The following is a 20,025-nucleotide window of genomic DNA, read 5'->3' on the forward strand; positions in this document are numbered from 1 at the left end:
GAACAGCCTCTGCAATTAAGCCATTTTTTCGTGCTTTCTTCTTTGCCTTCTTGTCCTCCTGATTTTTGCGGCTCCTTGAAATATTTCTCACGCCGTCTACGATATCTCTGAATCCCACCTCGCATCTTTTCAGATTTCGCAACTGTAGAAGCGGCCAGCCGTTGCCACTCAGGAAGTCCAATGTTCGTTGACGATTTCGGATTTCCCTTCCTGAGCACCTTCGTATGCTCATCGATGACCCACAGGAACAAGTGAAGAGCTGCAAGTAATTGCATTGGTCAATGTGTAGCGACAGCGCAGGGTGCACGGAGACATGGCGCTATAGTACGTGACGAACGTGCCGTTATCAACTAGATGTCTCGCTGTATACACCAAGACACAACTGCACTCGGCTGTTGAATCCCATGTAAAGCACTTGAAGGAAGGGGGGACGGCTCGTCGATGTTGAGTGAAATCATCCAGCTTTTGCTGGCAGTGACCAGCGGCTCTGTTTGAAGAACTAGAGCCCGTACTTGCTATCCCCTCCCATCGTAGGGCAGATTGGCGAATGAGCGGTCAGGAATGATGAAGGTGACCCTCAGGAGGAAGGTCTGCCTCATTTATAAGAGTGGCATAAATGATATCGTCAATCTAGATGAAGAATGGTCATGAAGGTTCAGATGCCATCATATAAGCAACGAGTGTCCGCCCTCCTGGAATGGATACTGTCCACCGCATTCCTCAGGATCCCAGTGTGCCTTCATCTCTTCACTCTTAGCCCGTACTTCATCATATTGCTCCGTATCAACCCTCCCGTCAATCTGTACATTTAAAAGAGTCTTCAACCGTTCAACGTTGTTCTCGTAATCGCGTGCCCGCACTGCGAGGCTCACAAGCCGCTCGGCATCCTCATTCGTATAATTGAGAGGGCACGACGTGCCAGCTGGTGCGATTTCATCCCAGACAACCTGCATATGGAGCAGAATAATTTGCATGCTCACGATGCCGCCGTACCACGTGCGCGTAGCGCGGTAGACAGGGTCCACTATAGTCGAACGGTGTGGAATTGTCGTGACTGCTGACCAAGGAGGTGTTTCTGTGATCAGGATCTGCTGGTAGCACATTGTGAATGCCTCATTGTGCTCCATCCTGGCGAGCTCTTGTTCCTCCAGCGGAAGGTCTTCAAAGCCTTCAGGAAGTTGGGGTCTGTCGTAAGGATTTGACGAGAGCTTTATGCGATCCCCTCCATATACAAAAGCCTTTGGAAATATCGCCTGTGCATAAAAAGGCCCAATGTCTGTCCATTGCCAGTCAATGATGCCCGAAATGGTGGGCTGTGGCGGCTCAACGAAGATGTTGCCTCGATGCAAGTCGGTGTGCCATAGTGCTGGATAACGCAGCTCCGGATCCGGCATAATGTGAGGCAGACAAGCGAGGAATTGGTCCAAGACAGCGATGTGGGCGGCCGGCGAATTATCCTCGGGGTCCAGATAGAATGGATCCGACGGGTCGCGGGGCTTGGCAAATCTAGCAAGCCACTGTTTCTCGCACTTGACGAACCCTGCGATGTACGAATATGCATCTTTCCCTGTTAAATGGGTTGATCAGCAATGTTGAAGACGGGAATGAGCGCGCCACAGCACGAACACGGTCCCCGGTCAACATCCACCCGCTGTCGCTCGCCTCGCCACAGGTCCCAGGAAACGCAAGGCCCGATGGCATATTTTGATGGGACATCAGGATGAGCGGTCGGTTCGGCGAAGATGTCGGTGGTATGTGGGTAACCCACCACGTCTTCCTTGAAGAAAAGACTCCCGTAGTGGGAGAAGCGGAAGGTCATAAACTTCTTCTGAATTTCCATAAGTTGTTCAACAACGGTCTTGTTCTCAGCCCCTCGCATCTCGGGCCAGAGCTTCTCCAGCTCGACGCCATGCACTTTCTCCATGATGATAAATTCGGCGCCAACGGGCGTTGCATCGGCGCGAGAGCTCCAACTGAGAATTTTTGGCACCGGGATCTTCATGATTTCTCTCGCAAACTCCATAGTTGCAACTTCTGATGCGGTAATCAAGTGTGGCGGTCCGGCTAAAGGGCATGGTAGGCGAGCTATAGCTTCTTGTCCGTTCTCGAAGGTGAGAAGGAAGATTTTGTTAGTGGAGCCTAGTATATAGTTACTATCAATTATACAATGGGAACGCGATCGTAAATCGTCACCCTCTGCCACTTTATCGATTCGTGTGCAGTTCGCACCGACGGCGCCTGAGGCAACTTGTCCTAGTGCATGAGGATCGAACTTCACATAACGACGCGAAAGTTCTGTAGAACAAACTTAAGAGTGCGGCTCTGGTATTATCGATCGGAATCAACTCACGTATTTGCTCGTTGTACAGCCAGCGATTTGACGTGTGGCGGCGAAGTGCCTCTTGGTCCGTAGTGACTTGGCCTGCGACAGCTAAGACTGCAGTGCCAGGTGGCGAACACACATTAGATGTGATCGAAAAATGTCGCGAAGCTGACTTGAGCAGTGGTAAATGCCTGAGAAGGCGGGTAAGAGACATGAAGATGCCTGAATAGGGAGGAGCAATTAAGTATGAAGTTAAATTCCGCCGTGGGCGTTCATCTCAGGCTCATTAGCGCTGACTAGTAGGCGCTGATGGCAGAGAGGCACCTGAGGATAGTCGGTTCGGGCCAAGGTCACTTGGATCTTCCTGGGTAAACTCTGGGAAACGTGCATCGGGCGATGATCTGATCAACGTGTATATATTGGAGACGTTTCTCAGGAATAGAAGATCGCCGGCCTTGGGGATCATGCTGCGCATGAGCTGTCTGGGTTGCTTGTTGGAAGTCTGCATCCTGCAATGAACTCGGCACGTACAGATAACCGTCGGCCTGCAGCAACATGCCGACTTCCAAGGCATGACCGGGACCTCGTTAAGTGTACAGGTCGAGGCCTGAGTTGGGATATAACACACGATCGAAAAATGCAAGTGTGAAGGATCCGGAGATGAGGGAGCAGTACGGGCTTTGCAAGGATCGGAACGCAAAGGAGTCGGATACAAACCGCGCAAGCCTGCGATTGACGTCAAATGCTAGGTACCAGTAGTCTTCGGTTGCATCATGCGGGAGGTGGTTCACCCGCTTCGTGCCGATCAGAGACAAGCCTGACAGAAAAGAGAGAATTGTGTCGTAGGATGAGATGCCTTCTGAACATATCTTGGACCCGGGCGTCTTGAAGTCGCGCTCTGCGTGTCAAACGGCATGCTGGGAAGAACAGGTCGTCAATGAGTCAAGCTGTAGCCTTAATCGACATGAGCCTGAAGGCTATGCGATGCGCCGGGCGAGAGAAGCGAGAGTCGTCGAACGAGCGAGTCAGATACGACGTGGTTGATGTCCGCCAGTCGATTACTGGTAATCTCCCGTCAAATTCAACCTCGGCTTCTCAAAGTAAGTACTGCGGGTTTCCATTCAATGTGATAGACTTGCCCACCTGGTGCAACGCGGCCTACATGAAAGCAGACAGAGTTCCGTAACTGTTAGTGGTATACTTAGACAGGTTAAAGGGCCTGTTCGGCCACTATAAATTGTGCAAGCTTGAGTGCCAATGCATCCGAACCGGCCAAGCGATCGATGCAAGCGACGAAGGAAACAATTGGTGGCGTGTCACTGAGAATACCCGAAGGGCATCTCTACGCCGCGGCACTGGGACAGACCCTACACATAACGACACTCCCAGTTAGTGGCATAGGATATCTATGATTAGCTGTTAAGATCATATAGATTGTACAGATACTAGTAGGAGTATGAAACAGAGCGGTGACGAGTGTACACATTAACTACAACTATGATACTAGTAGATTTTGCAACATTGCATTCGTAGGACGATCCAACACTAGCACATGATTTACAAGGAAAACCAAAGTCGACCACTGCTATGCCATCGAATTGGAGGCTCAAGGGTATCATGGCAAAGCAGAGTCGCGCACACCACACAATCTGCGGGGCAGTCAAGCTCAACCCCGCGGCGACCTCAACAACCATTCTTGTGCTGCGATCCGCTCGCTCTCCGACACCACCACCATGCTCGGAGGACTCCCATCATGCGCGCGCGACACGACGCGGAACCAAGTGATGTTTTCCAAATCGCCGTACGTCTTCGCCGCGAAGGCCTTCACGTTGAGTCCGACATACCGCAGCGACGGGATCGCCGCGGCTATCTTCCGCGCGTCCGATGCAGCACAGCGTTCACCATCGTCAAACGCAGGCATCCTGGACGTGTATCCGAGCGAGAGCCCGGCGAGGGGGAGCTTGGCGAACGCGTCCTGGCAGCTTGTCTGTGAACGAAAAAATTAAACAAGACGCTATCGCACAAAAGGATCGTGAACGTACGATAGCCTCGTCCAACGAGGGCGCCGCGACATGCACGTACTTGAGCTCCGGCGCGGCCTTTGCGATCTTCATCATCCACGAAAAGTCGCCGCGCTGCGGCAGCGTGCAGAGCAGAACCGCCGGAGACGCGCTCTCCAAAACCTCCACGAACCCCTCGCCAACTTCGTCCGACGCCGCAGGAAGCGCGGCCTGCACGTCAAGCCTGCGCACCTTGCACCCCAGCGGGTGCCGCGGCACCACATTCCACTGCGCATGGTCGAGCTCGCTCCACCCCGGGGGCGCCTGCTTGCCCACGAAGTCCACGTCCTGGAAGCGCACGAAGCGCACATTCGGGAACGCGCGCGCGAGCGCATCCATCCTGCACACCTCCCCAACGAGCGTCAGCTCGCGCACGTGGGGCCACGCCGCGCGCAGCGCGTCCGCGTTCTCCGCGAGGGGAACACACATCTCAAGACGGACCTGCTCGAGGCGCGGCGCGAGCCGCACGGGGAGGGCCGCGCCCCAGAAGAGCCTCTGCTGGTCCTTGTACGCCATGTAGTCCGCGAAGAACTCGACGCGGCGCGGGGTGGCGCGCATGCGGGCGAGCAGCACCCACGAGTACATCCTGCTGCTCATGCAGAGCACGTCGAGCGACGCGAGCGCCGCGACGGCGTCGGCGAAGCGCGGCTGGCACGCGAGGAGCTCGCCTGCGAGGCGCAGGTGGAGCTCGCGGAGACACTTGGCGTGGCGCAGCACGGCGGCCATGGCGAGCGCGGCGCTATAGTCAAAGTCCTTCGTCGCGAATGCGTTCCCGATGAGCCGGAGCGCGCGGAGGTGGGGCATGCGGTGCGGGATGTCGGCGAGCATGAATTGGCAGAATTGGGTGATGCGCCCGGGGGTCTTGGCGGTGTGTGTGAGGAACTCGACCTCGGAGAGCAGGCGGGGCAGCGCGAGGGCGTGTGCGGTGCGGCAGGTGGTCATGAGCGGGAGGGCATCGTGCGGAGAGAGGAAGGAGACGATGATGTCGAGGACGTCGTCGTTGAGGGCGAGGAGCGGCATTGTGTGTGTGGGGGGGAAGGGGGGAGTTAGAGACGCAGACGGGCGTTATCGAGGGGACCGCAGAGCGTGCTTCTTGTACCCCGCACCCCAGCATACCCCGCACTCAGCACGAGCTTCTGGAAGACATCTATGGGGTGACTCACGGGGCAAGGCGTATCAACGCCTGATTATGTCCGCCCACCGGACTCGCTTCTGAAGTTGCCGGACGTGGCACGCGACGTCCAGACAAGTCCTCCGAACGTCGACGAGGGGCTGAACTCGAACGACGACCGGCTCGCGGTCGTCGACCTGTGTTGAATACGAGGGGGAAAGCCTTTGGGACATGCCCGAAGTTCGCGAGGTAGAAATACGCTTGCTACTGCTCAACGCGGGTCCGCCACTAGTCCGGATCAAGTGACGCAAACACGGTCACGTGCACGCGTTTACACAGCAGCCGGGCGCGACCAAGGCCGGTCGCCTCTCGCCTCCGAACGTTCGCTCAAGATCTGCGCTCATCGTCTGCGCTGCCCTCCAAGACGTATTTTGAAACACAAAACTCGGAGCACGGATGCTTCTTTGCCGGCACTGCGTTGTCACTACCGTCGTTCATGAACGCATGGCCAGTCCGTGTGGATCATTTCGACCGGCGGATGCTTCCCTTGTAAGCTCTGGCCAGGTAACTATACATGAGAACATGACGACCCGATGCGAGCGAGCGGGCGGGCGGGTCGGGCACGACAGCGTCGCTGGATGAGAGTGGCGTTCGAGCTGTGTGGCTGGAAGCCTCTGGACATGCGCATGGTTTACCACCTCGCAACGATACGAGTTTCATGCCAGCAGCGATGGCATCGCGACGCAAACGACGCGAATGATCGTGCTCAATGGTTATAGCGACCTGGCCATACGACTCCACTCACCGCCCGCCCACGATCAACGCACGAAGCAAGAAATTTGATCCAAGACTCTGATGTACATACACGGCTCTAATATACAGCCCAACCGCCAACCACACGACCATCCATCCGTACTGTACACATATATCATCCACATATGTCACACCTTCCCCCCCGCCCCGCACCTCAAATGTCCATACGGGAGCAGGGCGGCAGAGCAGAGTAGTATTACAAACAACAGGGTCCTACGATAGGGATATCATATGCGGAGGGATATGAGATGATAACGACAACGATGACAATAGATGAGCGAAGCGAGATGAGAGTCTACCTTGGCTCCAGGTTGCACCTCAGCAAACCACACATCCGCCACAGCACCCTGCCTCCTCCCCCGGCTCCTCCCCAGCGACGCTCTTCCCCCTCCTACGCCTCTTCTTCGGCTCCTCCTCCACCGGCAACGCCGCACGGATCGACAGGTGCACGACCGGCGGCGCGGGCGGCGCCGCTGCGTGCGGTGGGGTGATCGGGAATGACCACTCTGCCATGGGGGGGACGTCAGCACACGAACGCCGCGACGAACGCGTGAAGGTACGCACTTTCTAACGTGTCCTCGTCCTGCAGGATCTTTCCGAGGTAGAGTATCCGGAGGTAGGACGGCGTGGGTGGGCGTTCTTCCCAATCTGCAAAGCGACGACCACTGAGATCAGCGTCTGCGCGGATGAACATGGAGGTAGAAAGAATCAAAGAGAGTAGATAGGGCAAAGGCGAGCATTCAGGTGCACAAAAACGCATGAAGCATGAAAACGCCGCCAGAAAAGCTTATGAACGCCCATCTCGCAATCTGCATTCTTCTCCAGCCCTCAGACGAAAGACAACACTCACCATCCGGCCACCCATCCCACACAACCTCCTTCACCCTCCCCACCGAGTCCTCTCTCCCAAACACCATCGTCCTCCTCCTCCCACTAATCAACAAAAACGTCAAATATATCCTCTCCTCGTCCTCGCCCACCGCCATCTTCTCATCCCCGCCTCCTGACCCGCCATCCAGGCTCTCCTCCTGCTCCGCATCAGCCGCGTGCGGCAAAACCGACAAGTCAACAGGCTGCAAATCCGCCGGATGCCCCTGCGGCGTGCCCGGCACCGTCGTAATGGCCGAGCCCGGGCCCGAGGTCGCGTCCACGCGCGTGTAGCTCGTGCGCGCGCTAGCGCAGAGCGGCGCGAACATGTCCCCACCTAGGCCCGCACCTATCAAGCCGCTGCCCGGACCAGTACCCGTGCTGGGCCTGCTGGGCCGCTGCAGCAGGGCATGATTGCTGTTGTTGAGGACGACCTCGCGCAGGGAGGCCGCGGCGAAGTGGTATGGGTAAGGGAACTGCGGCTGTGAGAAGGAGCGCGGGAGGAGGTGGGTGGGCTCCTCGGGGTCGGTGGCGGACTGGAAGGGCGCTGGTTGTGCAGAGTCGGGTTTTGAGAGGAGCGAGGGGGGCGCGGAGTTTTGTGTGTCGTGGTCTGGGTGCGGAGGAGGGGCTGGAGGGTGGGATGGGGATGGGGATAGATTTCGATCCGGAATTGATGGCGATGGGGGTCGGAGCTGGGGTATCGAGACGGCGATGGAATTTGAGAGTTGTGTGGTCGCTGACATGGCTGGTTGGTGACAGACTGCAGCAAAGCGGGAGAGGGGCTTTTGAGCGCTCGCCGAGGGTGGGAGCCAGCGGGAGACTCACTCAGGAGAGGCTTATGCTGGTGATATGTGAGGTCACGCGGTGTGGCTTCTCCGACGCGTGAGTGAAGATGGAGCGTGTGACGCGGGGAAGCTTGCGCTAAGAGTACTTGTTAGGAGCTGCGTTCTCGCGGTCGGGGAAACTGCGCTGATGGCTGCGGGGCGGGGCACTGGGTACGCGAGGACACAGCGATATATGGGCAGCGGCGCGCGGTCGGGTGCGAGTAGGCAATCGTTGATCAGCAGAGATCAGGACAGCGCGGATCCCGCCGTAAGCGTAGACGTGAGCGTCGCAGGTCGTGTCAGTCGTGTCGGCGAGCAGGCAGCAGTGTGCAGCAGAGGAAGGGAAGGTGATCAAAGGGGCGCAGAGCTGTTAATAGCCTCGCGGATGTTGCCGGCGGCCTCATCTCAGATCCCATGCCGCTCTCGATCAGGCTGGATCCGTCCATCCACGTGGATCGCCCCCGCCGCCCTGCCCAGGCCGTCCTTCGCGCGGCGCACGGCGTCATCGACGACCGCGCTGAGGTGGTCCGTGCATGCGTGCCCGTCATCCGCATATATATTGCGATGCTCTAGGTTTAGGTCGCTGATGTCACCGCGCTGACCCGGTGCGAGATCGCCGGAACCGTTCGCGGCGTGTGGCTCGCGTCAGTGCCTCGAGCAGGCATGCAAAGTTCGCTTGTTTCATGTGTAGGCGAGTAGCTGCTTCTCCGAATGCAAGCCGTCATGCTGCACACGCGCTGTTTCACCAGGCATGTTGACGTGTTCGCCCCGCCTTGCGTACGTATTAATCAACGGGCTCGTAACGCTATTCGCATCCGCACGATGGCAGCTCTCGGAAACGCGTCCTCCGCGGCGCCGCCCACCTTGAATCCCCTCGCGCTGTCTTTCTCCCATAACCGTTTCTGTTCATTCTCTGCTCATGTACCTCCTCATTATATCCGCCCTGTCTTGCATGCCATTTCCTGGGCCGCGCGCCAACAGTCATTGCAACTTACGTCCACAGTCGTGCGAAAGGCGCTGATGCGTTCTGCGAACCCAAAGAGTACTGTTCACATGGGTAGGCGGATGCATGGAGCGTTTGGCAGAGGTCTGACTCTGCATGCGTGCATACATAGTCGGTGGCAGCCCGACCCGTGCGTGGTCACCATCTGAAGCAATACTGCAGGAGCACTTCTGTATTCAATTATTAGGTGTTTACCCCGTCGAGCATCGGTCCTTTAGCGCACGACCGGATGCGTGATGCTACATGATTTACGAAGGGTTCATGCCATGCATTCGGTACGTGCATATGCATCTTGTTCTGTCCTCGTGTGGTCCTCCATGGGGCGTGGAAAATGGATAGGTGTGGATATCGTAGCTGGTAAATGCTATACAGGAGCACGCGAAGGTGGAATTAAGATTGGTGCGCTGGTCTGCACTTGGATATAGATGTGGATATGTGGCATAGGTTAGTGTCAAAGTATTGTCATTATTCCGATGGAGCTTCCTGACATTGCATTCGCTCAAGATTATATCTCTCGATCAAAGTGGAAGTCGAATAGTCGCTAAATGCGCACAGATTCATTTCCTTGTGTACGGCCTCCCCGTGATATCAATTCATGCAGGTGTTTGACACTAAAAACGAATGCAAGGTCCGCCCTTGCTATAATGTTGAGTGTTCGTCGCGAACGTAGTCGGCTAATGCCAGTGCTGATGAGTGAGGACGGCATGATCGGTGAGGGGATGCAGGGCCGCCTCGATCAATATACCAACCTGTTATTCTGATGAGTATGCTCATTCAAATCGTGACGGAACCTACGATGCGGCTAACACTACTACACCGGGTGAGACTGCAATGCAAGTCAAAAGCAGCACGTCTGCTTCCGTATCCCCAGTTCACCTCTTGCACCCGCACTACTACACACCCCATACCCACATTTCATACCCGCACCTATTATTACCCTGCCACTGACAATGGCTGACACAGACTGCCCCCTCTTTTACTTCCTCGACGAGTACCTCGCCGAGGAGCCCAGCACGCCCGAGCCCGAGCCCGCCTCCCCCGCGCCGCCCGTCCCGCCCAAAGATGCGCCCGCTGCACCCGTATATGGCCCGGCCCCGGAGCACCTCCTCGGCGCGATCCACCACCGCGAGACCGCGCCCACCGGCACGCGCTACTGCGAAGAGCTCGACGCGTTCGTCCCCGCCAGCCTGCCGTACTCGATCCGCGGGCTCCCGAAGACGCGCGCGCCGCTCGCACAGCGCCTCCGCAGCGGCGAGCTCTTCCGCCGCGCGGGCCCCGACGCCGCCGTGGACGACACCATCTGCGCGATCGGCCTCACCCACCGCCAGATGACGCTCCTCCCGCTCTGGCAGGCCCAGGGCAGCAGCGCGGTCAAGTATCGGGGTATCTGAGTTTATTGCGTGGATTGAGCTGACGAACAGGCGTTTGGAGGTGATGGCGGCGTCGTATGCTGCGTGTACTGCCGTGCTATAGGCGGGCGGGTGCGGCGTCGCGTGGGGCGGATGGGGGGTCGAGGACGCCGGTGGCTAGGGTCGGCTGGGCGGTCTGCATGGCTGTCATGGTCGGTCTATAAATTCGGCTGCTCGGTCGAGGCCAGGGTTGCCGCTAGAGATGACTCTGCGTGATGCGGCGGTGGCCGTGATCGCTCCGTCTCGTGTTTCGTTTGCTCTCTGTTCCCTTTGTCTCTACCGAGAAGCGGTGGGGCCTGGCCACCCTTGACGTCCTTCTACCTTCGCCTTGAGAATAGATCTGTAGGCTTTCAAACAGTTACAACCCGCGCAGCGCACCAGAAGACTCGGGGACCATAGGGGCAGCCTCTCGAACGAGGCTGACAAGGTATGGCCGGATGCCACCGGGCAGGCATCGAGTGAAGGAGTCATGACCTGATGATCTCTGTGCCTGGTTGGTGACGGACGGCCGTTCAGTTGCGCACTCTTACAGATGTACATTGCGCTGAGCCCACCTTGTTTTTTTTTTTGCACCGCACAGGGTGTCGATACGTCCACGTCAGACTCGCATCGAAGAAGACGAAGGTGTACCCCCCTGCCACAAGACCTCTGTAGCGGTGTGTTTCTTCTATGTAGGCGCTGGCGAGCGAGGCGAAGGCCTGATCACCCTGATGACCCTTGTCCCCCCAGCGACGGTAGTATCTTCATGACGTCTTCCATATCAGACGTATGCTTAAGTTTTGCTCCCGAGCTTTGATTTACAGGTGTCTTGACGTTCACCTTCGATCGGTAGCAAGACACTCATCAGCTTGCTAGTGAAAATGGTGAGTTGTCGTGCATGCCCATCGCGTCAGACCAAATTGCTAAGTGCCAATCTTTTTCGAATGAGCAGAGCCCGCTGTCGTTCTCGCCAGTACGACTTGCGGACTAGGAAGGCGGAGGGGAGACTGGCCACCTCCTCTACGTCTGCCTAGCCTGCAATATCCAAGCAACCCGTCGCCAAGAGGTGGGTTCTCGAGACTGACATTTCAGAGCGATTGGATGAACTGATGACTGCAATTGTTAGAGTCGAACGCCAATATCTCGGTCCAATCCTCGAGCGTTTTTTGGGCACACCCATTGGGTCTGTCCCAGTGCACAGAGATATCCTTCGGGGTATTCTCAACATGCCACCAATTTTTTCCACCTGCAGCGTTCGTCGCTTGCATTGCTCTTTCACACGCTTTGCGCTCTGCGCGGAGAGTAGTTTTTGAGTGTCTCTTCGGGTCGTCCTGTGACCCCCCTCAGGAAGCGGTATCAAACTTGCTGTAAATCTTCGGGCCAAACCCGCTCACGGTATGGACCAATCTGGCTGGCGTAGGCGTTCGCATTTGCTTACAACTTCCACGCTGGTGCAACCGCGAAAGGTTGTTCTTGTGCATTCTTCTTGGCCGGTGATGTATTGGCATTCAAGCTTGCACAGTCTACCCATCTAATCATACCACTTAGGATGAAACTCTGTGTGCTTTCGTGTAGGCCGCGTTGCATCAGGTAGGCAAGCCTATCACATTAACCGGAAACCCACAGTACTCACCTCGAGAAGCTAAGATATGAATCTGACAGGAGACTATCAGTGATCGACTGAAATGTATTAATCACATCGAATCTGAGCTCGTTCGACGACGTCACCCACATCTCGTCGCCTTGGTTCATGTCGATTACAGCTTGACTCATTGACTACCTGTTTCTTTCAGCATGCCGTTCGACACGCAGCCTCAGCATTCACGAACGCGTCTTCAAGACGCCGTCGAAGATGTGTTCAGGAGGCATCACATCTACGATACGATTTTCTCTTTTTGATCAGCCTTGTCTCTGATCAGCAGGAAACGGGTCAACCACCTCCTGCATGATGCGACGAAGACTACTGGTACCGCTCGAGCATTCGACATCAATCGTAGACTTTCACGATTTGTATTCAACCCCCCTGGGCTCCGTTCCTTGCAAGCCCGTACTGCTATCCTCATCTCCCGGTCCTTCGCACTTCAATTCTTCGATCGCGTGTTGTATCCCGACTCGGGCCTGTACCTGTATGCCTACGCAGGTCACGCCTTGGAAGTCAGCATGTTCCTGCACGCCGATGGTTGCGTATATTTGCCGAGTTCATTGCAGGGCGCAGATTTCAACAAGCAACCCAGGCAGCTCATATCGTGGACGAAGCGCAATCCGCCGCTACACAGCAGGATCCCGAACATCGGCGACCGTATACCAAGTTGTAGGCCATCGTGGCTGAGATCGGTCCTTTCATAAATATTCTCGGACTTCATTCAGGTAAGCAAGCAATCATGACTCCAGCGGCAACCGTCTGCTCTCCGCAAACATGCCTCCCGAGGTCTGCGCATCATCCCCGACTACTTCTCCGCTCATCCGCCCTACGACGGAGGGGATAGTGATCGCTCGCTCTACTTCTTCAAACAGAGCCTCTGGGTCACCGTCAGCAAGAGCTGGGCGATCTCACTCAACGTGGGTGGCGTCGAGCGGCCAACCCCCCTCTTCCTTCAAGCCTTTCACATGGGATCCAACAGCCGAGTACAGTTGGGCTTTGAACAATCCACTGAGAAACCTAGTCGATAACGACACGTTTGTGTGCTATAACGCCACGTCCACACGCATCCTGCGGTATCGTCACACCATTGACCACTACGATTACTTGCCGCCATTCACTTCGTTCTTCGGGTCACTCGGGGGGGAAGGGGGGGGGGCGAGCATATGGGTGTGCCCAGAAGGCGAAGGTCCGAAATAGCCAATGAGTATTGGACTTTGTGAGTCGCGACGGCTGGCCGCTTCTATGATACTCTTACGGGTGCGAGGGTGGGATTCAGAGATACCGGCGATGGCGTGAGGGATATCAAGGAGCTGCAGAAACCGGGAAGGCCAAGAAGAGCAGCAAAGAAACAGAAGGCATAACGTAGGAATAATTGGTTTGTCTGTATCATCATCGAATTCGTGAGTCTGACCTTGGACATGTGCACACTTTTGATCGCGTGGCTCATGAGGCTCCCGTTTTGATTTACCCTAGGAGTCTCACCGAGCAGGGATGTCGACGAACGCTCTCGTTCTCGTCAAGAAGAACAATCAGCCAGACGCTTGGCCATATCTCTCAAGGCGCCTCGCCCATCGCTGCAAGTTCGACTGCAGTTGAAAGCCACAGCTCTTGCGCGCATATCTATATCCATTTTTAAATCTACCAAGCAGCGTATGGTCTCACCATCTCGCCTTGTCCTCAACGACATGCGAGCCTGCCCTTTTCGACAATGCTTTCGTCTTCACCTCTCCCCCTCTCACTCTCTCGCTTGCTTTGCAGGCCCACAACGCCCATCTAGGAGAGGTCGTTGTAGCAATCCGCAAGCTCGTCAGGTGCTAATGGCATCGATACAGATTTTACGAGCAAAAAGCCGGCGAAATCCCTCTGGGATTCGGTAAAGTCATCAAAGATGTCTCATATTGCTAGGGGAATAGTAGCACCGCATATGTTTCCATGCTTACCAGATGGTGGGCACTTTCAGCAACATAGCCGGGCGCCAATAGACCGCTCATTCATATCATCCATTATGTATCCAACGCTCTCTTGGATTTGCAGAGAATCAGGAGATGGACCTCCTTGCTGCCTGGCGGTAGCATGCGCTCTGGTCTGCGAAGCAGGCTGCCGGGATCCAGCTTTTCGGCTTCCAGCTTCTGGACTATATGCGCTAGAACCGCAGGCGACACGACGGGGAATTCAGCGAAGCCGTTCGAAGGCTACCATGCATTCGTTGTTGTCTTGTTACGGAAGCTACCACACAGTCCAATTGCTGAGCGCTGAGCTCTCTGCACACATTGTAGCAAGCGTAAGGCTACGTATCCCCGGAGGCTCCGCAGGAGGGCTGTGCGGCCATCTCTGTCCTCACTCGCAGCTTCGTCTCTGTATTATCCTAGGATCGCTCTTCCCAACGCCGCGGCGGCGGCGGCAAATATCGGTTTTGACACTGCGAAAGGCGGAATCACATGCGATCCGGGGCCGCATGCTGCACCTTCCCGAACCTCTCGGCATATGTCGATGGTCCTGGTCAGGAGACACGACGCGGCCGTTAGCGGAGAAACGTGCATCGGCCAGAAGCTACTCTGGGAAGACGGGCAGAGGTTGCCTGTGATCAAAAGACTCATTGAGACTGATTCCAGTCAGATTGAGAGGAATCCTATGGACGATGGGATCCGAGCAACGGTCAGGATCCTCTGCGTCTTTCGCCGATGCACCTTCTTCATGTTGTTTCGGCAAACCGTGCTGTGATACGTCTGTGATGGGTTGACAGACTGTCCTGGAGCAGCCGTTACGCTGACGCAGACCGCACGTCGTATGTTGTGCAAGACATCGAGGCGGGGACTGATGACAGTCCCGAGACATAAGAACTCACCAGAAGATGGTGCACCTGTGCAGGTATTTCAGGCACAGGCGCTGAGAGGACGATGCGATCGCTTTCGCGGCCGTCAATGGCGCGTCTCTAGGGGGGGTGCTGCATGAATAGTAGATGGCAGCAGAAAGCTCAGTACCAGATGTGATGTTCCAAAACTTATTGTTCGAACTCACGGGCGACCAGAGAATACGTGAGTTGCAAGCATCGCTGACCGGTTTGGCACTTCCCGCTGGCAAGTGTCGGAGAAGATCTAGACAGCAATCAACTTCCCGGGTATTGCGTTGCGACTGGACATTGGTCCAGACGAGTGGTTGGAAACACTCTGCGCGACCGTCTTGAAGCCGAGCGTAGATATAGAACTGCAAAAGGTGTGGTAGGGAGGAGACAACAGTACAGCAGACCAAGTGGTGCTCTATTCGGCCTGATGGTGAACAGGATGGCTTCCGAGCGTCACGGAGGCCGCAGCTGGGGATGATGTCCACGTCAGGAGTTAACGTTGAACGTTGGGGATTGAATAATGAATTCTTGCATCAAAGCAGCGGGGTCGGGTAAGTCCTGAGAGAATGCGCGAGTGGTCACAACGCTCGATGCGTCGCCACTGTCAATGGCGATGGAGCTAGCTGGTAAAGAAGGCGCCGTTGCATGTATTGCCAGCGTGCAGCTCGTACGATACTGAGGCGAGATTAAGCAGGAGACAGCGAGGGCGAAGGACGGCGTATAGGTGCGGGCCAATCGCAAAGCAGAAGGCCATGGTGAGATCAGCGTGCGAAGATTGGGGTCTGGTTTCAGTGTCATTTCCCCATTATCGAATTATCTTGAGCGGGTGATGAGGCGACCGTCCTCTCCATAAAACCCTCACTCTCTCGCCTGCTCTCTACGCTCATCTCTCATCTGCACTCGTCTGTTCCGTCGTACTCTGTCTGATAGCCAGACATGTCTTCGAAAGGTCCGTCTGAACCTTTCTCAATCAGATCTCGGTGCTAACGGTGCCGGCAATGCAGCTATCCGTGAATACGACGCGAAGCTCTTGCTCGCGTACTGGCTCGAGCGCGCACCCTCCGTCGACCCCTCCGCTAAGCTCGCGACCAAGTTCGTCTTTCCGTCGCCCAAGGTCGCCCAGGTCTCATGGGACCCAGAGACAAACTCGATCACGCCCGACACGCAGCTTCCCAGCTGGGTCTTCACCACCAAGCTCGTCGTGAAGCCTGACCAGCTCATCAAGCGCAGAGGAAAGGCGGGACTCCTTGCGCTTAACAAGACATGGGATGAGGCGAAAGAATGGATCCAGGCGAGAGCTGGAAAGCCGCAAAAGGTGCGTACGGCATTCCATCCGGCTGTATGCGCTGTCCAGCGCTCTTCCGCTATCCCGCAATCGCCGCCCTCTCGGTGGCCCGTTGCGTCACTGCATATATCGGACAGATCTGTTAGGCTTTCCGTGTCCGTCGGGTTTAACTCCCCATTCGGCCCTCCAGCTCGCTCGAGGGGAAACGTCTTCCGGTGTACGGCCACGTGACCTCCATCTCGGAAACCCGTCCTCTTCGAAGGCGTCGCGGATCGAGAATCAATTTGATTTTTGTCCTCCGTTCCGGCAATCTAAACATACTGATCGTACGGATTTACAGGTCGAATCTATTACAGGCACGCTCAACAACTTCATCGTCGAGCCATTCCTCCCCCATCCATCCAACACAGAGTACTATGTCTGCATCACGTCTGCTCGTGAGGGCGACGCGATTCTTTTCACTCATGAGGGCGGTGTCGACATCGGTGATGTCGACGCCAAGGCTCTCACCCTCCAGCTGCCCGTGGACGCACCATTCCCCTCTAGACAAACCATCGCAGACACGCTCCTCAAGCATGTACCTGAGGCAAAGAAGGAGACCCTCGTCGACTTCCTCATCCGTCTCTACTCCGTTTACGTTGACCTGCACTTTGCTTACCTTGAGATCAACCCGCTCATCTGCCTTGACGGCGTCAACGGCGGCGAGCCGACCATCCACTACCTCGACATGGCCGCAAAGCTCGACCAGACTGCCGAGTCAATCTGCGGGCCCAAGTGGGCGATTGCTCGCGATCTCTCTGTATATGAATCTGGTTCGCAGGCAGTCACGTCAAAGGGCAAAGCTATCTCTGCTGACCGGGGACCACCAATGGTGAGTATATGCGCATCTCATCCAATCTCAATGTATCTTACATTCTACACAGGTTTGGCCCGCTCCTTTTGGCCGTGACCTGACCAAAGAGGAAGCATATATCCAGAAGCTCGACGCTTCGACCGGTGCTTCCCTCAAGCTCACCGTCCTCAATCCGGAGGGCCGCATCTGGACGATGGTCGCTGGCGGTGGTGCATCCGTCGTGTATGCCGATGCTATCGCCGCCCACGGCTTTGCACACGAGCTCGCGAATTATGGCGAATACTCCGGCGCGCCGACTGAGGGTCAGACGTATGAATACGCGAAGACGATCATCGACCTCATCACCCGCGGCAAGCCACGTCCTGACGGCAAGATCCTCATCATTGGCGGTGGTATCGCGAACTTCACGAACGTCGCCGCGACCTTCAAGGGTATCATCCGCGCGCTGAAGGAGTACAAGGCGCCACTCATTGCACACAATGTCAAGATCTACGTCCGCCGCGGGGGTCCGAATTACCAGGAGGGTCTCAAGGCAATGCGTCTCCTGGGCGAGTCGCTTGGTGTCCCCATCAAGGTGTATGGTCCTGACACGCACATCACGGCGATTGTCCCACTCGCGCTTGGCATTAAGACGAAACCCAAGAACCCCCTCCACTCCGTTGCTCCCACGCCCATCGCCCCTCCCTCGCCGAAGGCTGAGGCTACGATTGGTCCTGAGGCAACAGTTGGCAGCATTGGGCCTGGTGGTGAGCGCACACAGCCTAACGACCAGATCGTCCGTTTCGACAAGGTCGAGACGAGGACGGGACGTCCACCATACCGGCCGTTCGATGAGCATACACGCGCATTCGTCTACGGTCTCCAGCCCCGCGCGATCCAGGGCATGCTCGACTTCGACTACTCATGTGGTCGGGAGACGCCTTCCGTCGCCGCGATGATCTACCCATTCGGTGGACACCACATTCAGAAATTCTACTGGGGCACGAGGGAGACGCTCCTCCCGGTTTACACGAGTGTTGAGGAGGCAGTGAAGAAGCACCCCGATGCGGACGTCGTCGTCAACTTTGCAAGCTCGCGCAGCGTGTACTCGAGCACGCTCGATATCTTCAACTACCCGCAGATCAAGAGCATCGCACTGATTGCAGAGGGTGTGCCCGAGAGGCATGCGCGCGAAATTCTGCACCTTGCGAAGAAGAAGGGCGTCCTGATCATCGGCCCTGCGACCGTTGGTGGGATCAAGCCCGGCTGCTTCAGGATCGGTAACTCTGGAGGGTAAGAGCCTCGTTTTTCATAGATCATCTATTCCGAGCTCCTGATCATTGTGCCCACAGTATGATGGACAACATCATTGCGTCCAAGCTCTACCGCCCAGGCTCCGTCGGTTACGTCTCCAAGTCAGGTGGTATGTCGAACGAGTTGAACAACATATTGTCGCTTGTCACGAACGGCACGTACGAGGGTATCGCCATCGGTGGTGACCGCTACCCCGGCTCGACCTTCATTGACCACCTCTTGCGCTACGAGCAGGACCCTGACTGCAAGATGCTCGTCCTCCTCGGTGAGGTCGGCGGTATCGAGGAATACCGCGTCATCGACGCAGTGAAGAAGGGCATCATTCGCAAGCCGATCGTTGCATGGGCGATTGGAACCTGCGCGAAGATGTTCACGACCGAGGTGCAGTTCGGGCACGCGGGCTCGATGGCGAACTCGGCCTTGGAGACGGCGGACGCGAAGAATGCAGCGATGCGCGCGGCGGGCTTCATCGTCCCGGACACGTTCGAGGACCTGCCGACGGTGCTCAAGGAGACGTACGAGCGGCTTGTCGCGAACGGCACTATCGTGCCCAAGCCTGAGCGCGAGCCGCCGGTCATTCCGATGGACTACAAGTGGGCGCAGGAGCTCGGGCTCATTCGCAAGCCCGCGGCGTTCATCTCGACGATTTCGGACGAGCGCGGCCAGGAGCTGCTGTATGCAGGGATGCGCATCTCGGATGTGTTCAAGGAGGACATTGGCCTTGGTGGTGTCGTCAGTCTGCTGTGGTTCAAACGCCGTCTGCCGCCGTGGGCGACCAAGTTCATCGAGATGGTTCTCATGTTGACTGCAGACCACGGCCCTGCCGTCTCTGGGTAAGTGTCGGAACAACTGGCTCCGCTCGACTAAATGCTAATCGGTGTTTATAGTGCCATGAACACTATCGTGGCGACGCGCGCGGGCAAGGACCTCATCTCGTCGCTGGCATCCGGTCTGCTCACCATCGGAAGCCGATTCGGTGGTGCGCTCGACGAGGCTGCGACGATGTTCTCGAATGCACGAGATACCGGATTGACTCCGCGCGAGTTTGTCGACCAGTGCCGGAAGCAGAACAAACTTAGTACGTCTATTCGTGGTCATGACTGATGATTCAGAATGCCTGACGTATTATGCAGTCAGTGGTATCGGCCACAAAATTAAGAGTGTCAACAATCCTGACCTGCGTGTCGAGATTGTGAAAGAGTACGTACGCAAGAACTTCCCAAGCCACAGTCTGCTCGACTACGCGCTCGCTGTCGAGAAGGTCACGACGTCCAAGAAGGACACGGTGAGTAGAGTGGTTCGCTCGTAAGGAAATAGGTGTGCTTACCGAACGCGCCCTTAGCTCATCCTCAACGTTGACGGCTGCATCGCCGTCTGCTTTGTCGACCTGCTCCGAGACAGCGGCGCCTTCACACCAGAGGAGGCGGACGAGTACATCAAGATCGGCACGCTCAATGGCCTATTTGTCCTCGGTCGTAGCATCGGCTTCATCGGTCACCACCTCGACCAGAAGCGTCTCCGTGCCCCTCTATACCGTCACCCTGCAGACGACATCTTCATCAACATGGCGGATCTGTCGCAGCCGCGGGTGCTGGGCAAGATGCAGTGAACATCGGGCAGGCTGCACGCTGTTCGCATAGATGTGGAGAGGATCGTCGTGACATTGCTGAAGCATTGCTTTCGTAGTTATGTACATCACTTGTGGGTCTAATAAACTGTAG

The 20,025-nt window shown here is 56.4% G+C and overlaps 5 protein-coding genes across 5 annotated transcripts; 2 read left to right on the plus strand and 3 right to left on the minus strand.

Moving 5' to 3' along the window:
- Positions 1 to 665: 665 nt before the first annotated feature.
- Positions 666 to 2,537, minus strand: LAESUDRAFT_644782 (uncharacterized protein; the record flags this gene model as incomplete). Its single annotated transcript, XM_040903877.1, has 4 exons — positions 666 to 1,567; positions 1,627 to 2,139; positions 2,194 to 2,295; positions 2,351 to 2,537. The coding sequence occupies 4 exons, from the start codon at positions 2,535 to 2,537 to the stop codon at positions 666 to 668; spliced, it is 1,704 nt and encodes a 567-aa protein (XP_040768149.1).
- A 1,168-nt stretch (positions 2,538 to 3,705) lies between these two features.
- On the minus strand, positions 3,706 to 5,417 carry LAESUDRAFT_810066 (uncharacterized protein). The gene is made up of 2 exons (XM_040914182.1): positions 4,366 to 5,417; positions 3,706 to 4,310 (listed from the first exon to the last, which is right to left on the minus strand). Exons 1-2 carry the CDS (start codon positions 5,401 to 5,403, stop codon positions 3,990 to 3,992), a joined length of 1,359 nt encoding a protein of 452 aa, XP_040768150.1. The 5' UTR covers positions 5,404 to 5,417; the 3' UTR covers positions 3,706 to 3,989.
- A 948-nt stretch (positions 5,418 to 6,365) lies between these two features.
- LAESUDRAFT_711601 (uncharacterized protein) lies at positions 6,366 to 7,917 on the minus strand (the record flags this gene model as incomplete). Its single annotated transcript, XM_040906847.1, has 5 exons — positions 6,366 to 6,409; positions 6,442 to 6,520; positions 6,635 to 6,813; positions 6,872 to 6,985; positions 7,158 to 7,917. 5 exons carry the CDS (start codon positions 7,915 to 7,917, stop codon positions 6,366 to 6,368), a joined length of 1,176 nt encoding a protein of 391 aa, XP_040768151.1.
- A 1,882-nt stretch (positions 7,918 to 9,799) lies between these two features.
- LAESUDRAFT_424801 (uncharacterized protein) lies at positions 9,800 to 10,649 on the plus strand. The gene has a single exon (XM_040902404.1). It carries the CDS (start codon positions 9,952 to 9,954, stop codon positions 10,390 to 10,392), a length of 441 nt encoding a protein of 146 aa, XP_040768152.1. The 5' UTR covers positions 9,800 to 9,951; the 3' UTR covers positions 10,393 to 10,649.
- A 5,160-nt stretch (positions 10,650 to 15,809) lies between these two features.
- On the plus strand, positions 15,810 to 19,913 carry LAESUDRAFT_755917 (ATP-citrate synthase; the record flags this gene model as incomplete). The annotated part of the gene is made up of 8 exons (XM_040912099.1): positions 15,810 to 15,822; positions 15,878 to 16,188; positions 16,499 to 17,029; positions 17,082 to 18,283; positions 18,343 to 19,137; positions 19,192 to 19,382; positions 19,438 to 19,589; positions 19,647 to 19,913. 8 exons carry the CDS (start codon positions 15,810 to 15,812, stop codon positions 19,911 to 19,913), a joined length of 3,462 nt encoding a protein of 1,153 aa, XP_040768153.1.
- Between the last annotated feature and the right edge of the window lie 112 nt (positions 19,914 to 20,025).

Source organism: Laetiporus sulphureus, assembly GCF_001632365.1.
Source record: "Laetiporus sulphureus 93-53 unplaced genomic scaffold LAESUscaffold_5, whole genome shotgun sequence".
Classification (NCBI taxonomy): domain Eukaryota; kingdom Fungi; phylum Basidiomycota; class Agaricomycetes; order Polyporales; family Laetiporaceae; genus Laetiporus; species Laetiporus sulphureus.

Coding starts and splice junctions, on each gene's coding strand:
- LAESUDRAFT_810066 (XM_040914182.1), bottom strand. CDS start 5,403: ATGCCGCTCCTCGCCCTCAACGACGACGTCCTCGACATCATCGTCTCC. Junction 4,311..4,365: donor CCTCGTTGGACGAGGCTATC/GTACGTTCACGA, acceptor TTTCGTTCACAG/ACAAGCTGCCAGGACGCGTT.
- LAESUDRAFT_424801 (XM_040902404.1), top strand. CDS start 9,952: ATGGCTGACACAGACTGCCCCCTCTTTTACTTCCTCGACGAGTACCTC.